Source organism: Leucoraja erinacea, chromosome 2, assembly GCF_028641065.1.
Source record: "Leucoraja erinacea ecotype New England chromosome 2, Leri_hhj_1, whole genome shotgun sequence".
NCBI lineage: Eukaryota > Metazoa > Chordata > Chondrichthyes > Rajiformes > Rajidae > Leucoraja > Leucoraja erinaceus.
In genome coordinates this window covers 90091602-90098953 of record NC_073378.1, presented here as the reverse complement: position 1 = coordinate 90098953, position 7352 = coordinate 90091602, and the positions used below count along the sequence as shown (strand labels likewise).

The 7352-nt window shown below is 46.9% G+C and overlaps 1 protein-coding gene across 3 annotated transcripts in view; it reads left to right on the top strand.

Annotated features, from left to right (window-relative positions):
- Window positions 1-379: 379 nt before the first annotated feature.
- LOC129712380 (ubiquitin-conjugating enzyme E2 E2) overlaps window positions 380-7352 on the top strand; it is a 118810-nt gene continuing 111837 nt past the window's right edge. Inside the window, exons 1-2 of one of the 3 annotated variants that reach the window (XM_055660766.1) lie at window positions 380-592; window positions 1251-1433. In XM_055660766.1, the coding sequence (XP_055516741.1) occupies window positions 1261-1433 (173 nt within the window). In that variant the 5' untranslated portion in view covers window positions 380-592; window positions 1251-1260. The remainder of the gene's footprint in view (window positions 593-1250; window positions 1434-7352) is intronic. The other 2 variants (XM_055660755.1, XM_055660775.1) reach the window with 2 other exon arrangements.

Sequence of the window (7352 nt, the reverse complement as noted above, 5' to 3'; positions counted from 1 at the left end):
GAAGAAGACACTTCTCCGAGAGTCGCTTACTTGCCAAGTGCAACTCAAACTTGCTTTGGACAGACGGGCGGTGATGCCGGGTGCGGGTACACGTGGATGGATGGATGTCTAGCTGGTGCCGGCTCCTCTCTGCCCTTCCCCGCCGCCGCCGCCGCCGCCGGGCCTGATCGGCGGTTGGGGTTGGAGCCGGCACGCGGGCCCGTCTCTTCCCGCCGCCCCCTGCTCGTGCTCGTCAGTGTCGCGCGCGAGGAGCGGGGGCGCGAGGGGCGGGGGCGCGCTCGCGCGGCCACGTGTTGCTAGGGCGCTGATTCAGTTGGGGAGCGCGCGCGAGGAGGAGGAGGAGGAGGAGGAGCAGCGGCAGCTTCAGCCCCAGCCCCAGCCCCAGCCCCATCTGTGTGTGTGTTCCCGTGCCCTTCCTCCCTTCCCACCCTTCGCCCGTTCCCAGCACGACTCGCTGGCCAACCAGCCATCCTCGCACTGGTCAACTCTGCCGCCGGCTCTCTTTAACCCCCCCCCCCCCTTCCCTTCCCCGCCCCCCTCTTCAACGTGACTCCGAGACGGGCAGCGTGCTGTCCGGCTGGTATTCATTCAGGTAACATCAATGTTTATTTTGTACCGAGTGGAGGCAAAGTGTGAAGCCCCGTCCGCTCCCTTCCTCCCCCGCAGCGCCCCCAGGCTCCTCTCAAAGCGGCCTGAAAGTTGGAGGCGAGCAGGAACGGTGTGTGCCTTTGTGTGATATTCCCGTGTGTGCGAGAGAAAGAGTGGCAGCAATAAAGGCCTTTAACTCATCAGTCACTGCCCACTGACCGATTTTCACTCTCTGACTCCTCCAAAACGGAAACTAATTCACCCGCAGTAATAAAGACTGAGAAGCTGCCTGGCGTGGAGATTGGTTATGTCTCCACATCAAGTGTGTCTGACGTGGCTGTCAAATGGCTGTGTGCAACTTAATCTTGATATTTATGTTTGGTTTGGGAAACAACGACCAACAACTGCTCATCGCCCCCAAACTTAACGCTGTTGTATTGTCAATATACTCTACTGGAAGAGCAGGCATTGGGAGACGCGATGGTGTCGCCATAACATTGTTTACTTTCGGCGAATGTTATTTTTGTAACTGCTGTAAATTTCAAGCCTTTCATTGGAAATTGACATGTTTGATTTTAAAATTGTTTCAAGATTTATGAAATGTGCTTTTTTATTGAAACTGGTTATATTTAACTTTGATGTCAATTTGTTTTGACTTCCAGAGCAAGTAATATGTCCAGTGAGTCACAGAGGGCTGATGACAGCCCGAGTACCAGTAGTGGTAGCTCAGATGGGGATCACCGTGAGAGTAACCAGCAACAAGAAAGGGAACAACCACAGCCTAAGAAGAAGGATGCCAAGATTTCCAGTAAAACTGCTGCTAAACTTTCAACTAGTGCTAAAAGGTACCAACATCCCAAATCTAATAATTTTGTTTCTTCCTTGAAGATTTAATGTGACAAAATATTAATATGTTTTTCAGCAAAATCAGAACATATATTGGTAATGATAAAATTGTGACAGTACAAATGATGTATAAGATCATAGTATTGATCTGCAGAAAGATCTTGCAGGCGCCCTGTCTCACTTTGCGATTTTCTTTCGGCAACTGCGGAGCGTCAGTGATTGACGCCCGTAAAACGGTCACTGACGCTCTGCAATTGCCGGAAAAATCGCAAAGTGGGACAGGCCCTATAAGGTAGTAACAGCAACAGAACAATTTGCAGAGGTGCCGAGTGCCAATCCGCTGCCTGAGCCTCTGGTTCACAAACAAGCAGCAACTCCACAGGGCAAGGCAGGGAACAAGGATAAGGCAGGAGCACTCTGAGAAACGCCGGTACAGTTTGCACCAGGCCGTCCGCTTTTGCATCTTTACTGGAGGGGGACCGATATTCTGGCAGGCACTTCACATGTGGGTGTAAACTAAATAGTGGGGGGGGGGAGGAATTGACAAATTGGGAGTATAAAGATTGAGTTAAAGGGGAAGTGAGTACAGGAAAAATTACAAAAGATTCTCGAATTAATGGGAAAGAAAGTTCGAGAAGAGATAAAAGAGTAAGGTCAGGGCCAATTGCGAGCGTTGCGAGGGGAACGTGAATACGGAGTCTTGTATATGAATGCGCAAAGTATAAGAAATAAAGTGGACGAGCTTGAGGCTCAGTTAGAAATCGGCAAGTATGATGTGGGAATTACAGAGACATGGCTGCAAGAGGACCAGGGCTGGCAACTGAATATTCAAGGGTATACCTCCTATCGAAAAGGCAGGCAGGTGGACAGAGGGAGTGGGGTTGCTCTGTTGGTGAGGAATGAAATTCAGTCCCTTGCAAGGGGTGACATTGAAACAGGAGATGTGGAGTCAATATGGATAGAACTAAGGAATTGTAAGAGTAAAAATACCCTAATAGGACTTATCTACAGGCCCCCAAACAGTAGTCTGGACATAGGGTGCAAGTTAAATGAAGAGTTATAATTGGCATGTAGCAAAGGTAATGCTGCGGTTGTTATGGGAGATTTCAACATGCAGGTAGACTGGGAAAATCAGTTTGGTACTGGACCTCAAGAAAGGGAGTTTGTAGAGTGCCTTTGTGATGGATTCTTAGAGCAGCTTGTATTGGAGCCTACCAGGGAGAATGCAATTCTGGATTTAGTGTTATGTAATGAACCGGAATTGATAAAGGACCTCGAGGTTAATGAGGAGGTAGTGACCATAACATGGTCAGGTTTAATCTACAATTGGAGAGGGAGAAGGGTAGCTCGGAGGTGTCAGTGTTACTGTTGAATAAAGGGAACTATGGGGCCATGAGGGAGGAGCTGGCCAAAGTTGACTGGAAAGATACACTAGCAGGGATGATAGTGGAACAAAAATGACAGGTATTTCTAGGAATAATACAGAAGGTGCAGGATCAGTTCATTACTAGGAGGAAGAAAGATTCCAAGGGGAATAAGGGGCGACCGTGGCTGACAAGATACGTCAGGGACAGTATAAAAATAAATGAGAAGAAGTACGATGTAGCAAAGATGAGCGGGAAGCAAGAGGATTGGGTAATGTTTAAAGAGCAACAGAAGATAACTAAAAAGACAATACGGGGAGAAAAGATGAGGTACAAAGGTAAGCTAGCCAAGATTATAAAGGAGGATAGTAAAAGCTTCTATAGGTATGTGAAGAGGAAAATAATAATTAAGAATTATAATAATTAAGTTGGACCCTTGAAGACCGATAAAGGTGAATTTATTATGGGGAACAAGGAAATGGCAGATGAGTTGAACAGGTACATTGGATCCATCTTCACTAAGGAGGACACAATCTTCCTGATATAGTAGTGGCCAGAGGTTCTAGGGTGACAGAGGAACTGAAGGAAATCCACATTAGGCAGGAAATGGTGTTGGGTAGACTGATGGGACTGAAGGCTGATAAATTCCCAGGGCCTGATGGTCTGCATCCCAGTCCTCATCCCAGGAAGTGGCTCTAGAAATCGTGGATGCATTGGTGATAATTTTCCAATGTTCTATAGATTTAGGATCAGTTCCTGTGGATTGGAGGGTAGCTAATGTTATCCCATTTTTTAAGAAAGGCAGGAGAGAGAAAACAGGGAATTATAGACCAGTTAGACTGACATCGGTGGTGGGGAAGATGCTGGAGTCAATTATAAAAGATGAAATAGCCGCACATTTGGATAGGAGTAACAGGATCAGTTCGAGTCAGCATGGATTTACGAAGGGAAAATCATGCTTGACTAAGATGTAACAAGGAAAATGGACATGGGAGAGCCAGTGGATGTAGTGTACCTGGACTTTCAGAAAGCATTTGATAAGGTCCCACATATGAGATTAGTGGGCAAAATTGGGGCACATGGTATTGGGGGTATAGTGCTGACGGTTAGAATATTGGTTGGCAGACAGGAAACAAAGAGTAGGGATTAACGGGTCCCTTTCAGAATGGCAGACAGTAACTAGTGGGGTACCGCAAGGCTCGGTGCTGGGACCGCAGCTATTTACAATATACATCAATGATTTGGATGAAGGGATTCAAAGTAACCTTAGCAAATTTGCAGATGACACAAAGCTGGGTGGCAGTGTGAACTGTGAGGAGGATGCTATGAGAATGCAGGGTGACTTGGACAGGTTGGGGGAGTGGGCTGATGCATGGCAGATGAGGTTTAATGTGGATAAATGTGAGGTTATCCACTTTGGTATCAAAAACAGGAAGGCAGATTACTATCTAAATGGCGTCAAGTTGGGAAAAGGGGAAGTACAAGGGAATCTGGGGGTCCTTGGTCATCAATCTATGAAAGTAAGCATGCAGGTACAGCAGGCAGGGAAGAAAGCGAATGGCATGTTGGCCTTTATAACAAGAGGTCGAGTATAGGAGCAAAGAGGTCCTTCTGCAGTTGTACAGAGCCCTAGTGAGACCACACCTGAAGTATTATGTGTAGTTTTGGTCCATTAATTTGAGGAAGGACATTCTTGCTATTGAGGGAGTGCAGCGTAGGTTTACAAGGTTAATTCCCGAGATGGCAGGACTGTCATATGCTGAGAGAATGGAGCGGCTGGGCTTGTACACTCTGGAGTTTAGAAGGATGAGAGGGAACCTTATTGAAACATAAGATTGTTAAGGGTTTGGACACGCTAGAGGCAGGAAACATGTTCCAGACGTTGGGGGGGGTCCAGAACCAGGGGCCACAGTTTAAGAATAAGGAGTATGCCATTTATAATGGAGACGAGGAAACACTTTTTCTCACAGAGTTGTGAGTCTGTGGCATTCTCTGCCTTGGAGGGTGGTGGAGGCAGGTTCTCTGGATGCTTTCAAGAGAGAGCTAGATAGAGCTCTTAAAGATAACGGAGTCAGGGGATATGGGGAGAAGGCAGGAACGGGATACTGATTGGGGATGATCAGCCATGATCACATTGAATGGCGGTGCTGGCTCGAAGGGCCGAATGGCCTACTACTGCACCTATTGTCTATTGATATACACGCTGACATATGCTCTTCTGCGGGTGACGTCCGGTTAGGGGTTTGTTAGGGTTAGGGATCACAGATGGGCTGTAAAATATTATTTGTTCAATGCATGGATTTTAAACAATATATTAAAATTAATACATTAAAATCAATTGTGCAAATGAAAAGATGTCTTGAGTCGTTCAGTTTAACAGATGTATTGGTCTGCTTCCAGATCCAATCACCGTCTCTAACTTTTCACAGGAATGGCTTCAGACTGAACTCCCCTCTCCCCTTCCCCCTCTTCCTCCCTTCTCTCCACTCTACTTCCCCTTCTCCACTTTCCACTCCCCTCACATCCCCCTCTCCCTCCCTTCTCCAACCTCCCCCCCCCCCACTTTCCCCGACGCCCTCCATTTGTGGACCCAGCCTGTGACCAGCAATCCCCCGCACACTATCCCACACACGCTCGGGACAGTTTATACAAACCTGCGCGCCTTTGGAGTGCGGGAGATAACCCAAACCCTAACTGTAGGTTGATAGGCTTGGTATTTATAAATTGTCCCTAGCGCGTGTGAGATAGTGTACGGGGGATCGCTGGTCGTTGCGGACTCAGTAGGCCGAAGGGCACTGTATCTCTGAACTAAATGTGACACAGGGGCCCCAGGGGTTGGACTTGAACTCCCAATATTCTGCATGGGAACTAAACTGTTGGTCACGAGTTGTCCCAGAGGCAGATCTCTCTTCCAATGATCTCTCCAAACCCCCAGAGGCAGCGGGCTTTTCAACTGGGTACAGGCAATGTTGTCAATGTATTAGTGCCAACCACCTGCTCTGGCCACTGGGTCTAAATACTAGCAGGAGAGTCATGAACAAGGGCACATAATTACAAAATAAGGGCAAGTCATGTAAAACTGAACTGAACAGACAACACCCAAAGTCAGGATCGAACCTGGGTCTCCGGCACTGTCAGGCAGCAACTCTACTGCTGCGCTACTGTGCCACCCCAATGTGTGTGAGGTTAATGCATAGAAATTACTCCTCTCAGAGGGTATTAAATGTCTGGAATTCTCCAACCATAGGGTGATAAATGTGAGATAATTAGATATATTTAAAGTGAAGGTGGAAGAATTGAGGTCTATGGGTACTGACATGGAAGAAGAGTTAAGGTCATCATAGATCAGCCATGATTATATCGAATGGTAGGGCAGGCTTTAGGTGACCTGGTGACCTACTCCTGCTCCAATTTTCTGTTCTATGGTGAGTACACAATTGAACTGCTTCAGGAATACTTGATTTTCCTTCCCCCCTCCAAGTTTGCTGCTACTATCAGCGATTGCAGGTAACCTTATGATTGGTGTAGGACACATAGAAACATAGAAAATAGGTGCAGGAGTAGGCCATTCGGCCCTTCGAGCCAGCACCGCCATTCAATATGATCATGGCTAATCATCCAAAAACAGTACCCCGTTCCGGCATTTTCCCCATACCCCTTGATTCCCTTAGCCCTAAGAGCTAAACCTAACTCTTTCTTGGAAAAATCCAGTGAATTGGCCTCCACTGCCTTCTGTGGCAGAGAATTCCCCAGATTCACAACTCTCTGGGTGAAAAAGTTTTTCCTAATCTCAGTCCTAAATTACCTACTTATTCTTGAACTGTGACCCCTGGTTCTGGAATTCCCCAACTTCGGGGCATTTTCCTGCATGTACCCTGTCCAATCCTCTAAGAATTTTATATGTTTCTATAAGATACCCTCTCATCATTCTAAATTCCAGCAAATAAGCCCAGTTGACCCGTTCTTTCATCATATGTCAGTCCCACCATCCCGGGAATTAACCTGGTTAGCCTACGCTGCACTCCCTCAATAGCAATAACTTCCTTCCTAAAACGAGGAGACCAAAATTGCACACAATGCTCCAGGTGCGGTCTCACCAGGGCCCTGTACAAATGCAGTAGGACCTCCTTGCTCCTAAACTAAAATCCTCTTACAATGAAGGCCAACATGCCATTAGCTTTCTTCACTGCCTGAGGTACCTGCATGCTTACTTTCAGTAACTGATGTACAAGCACCTCCCTTTCACCTAATCTGACACCATTCAGCTAATAATCTGCCTTCCTGTTCTTGCCACCAAAGTAGATAATCTCAGAGGAGAAAGAGATATCTGTCAGTGCAGCAGTAGAAGCAGTGCAGAGTCTGTACATTGTGCCTAACATGGTTGGGAATGTTGTGAAAGCGGAGAGCTTTGGAATAAAGGCCAGTGTTTGCTGGTGTGTTAAGACATAAAACGGCCAAGTCTAAATCATGCAAAAGAAATGTGATGGGGTTGCATTGCATTGAAAGATTTAGTTTAGTTTAGTTTAGAGATACAATGCTGAATCGGATCCCCTT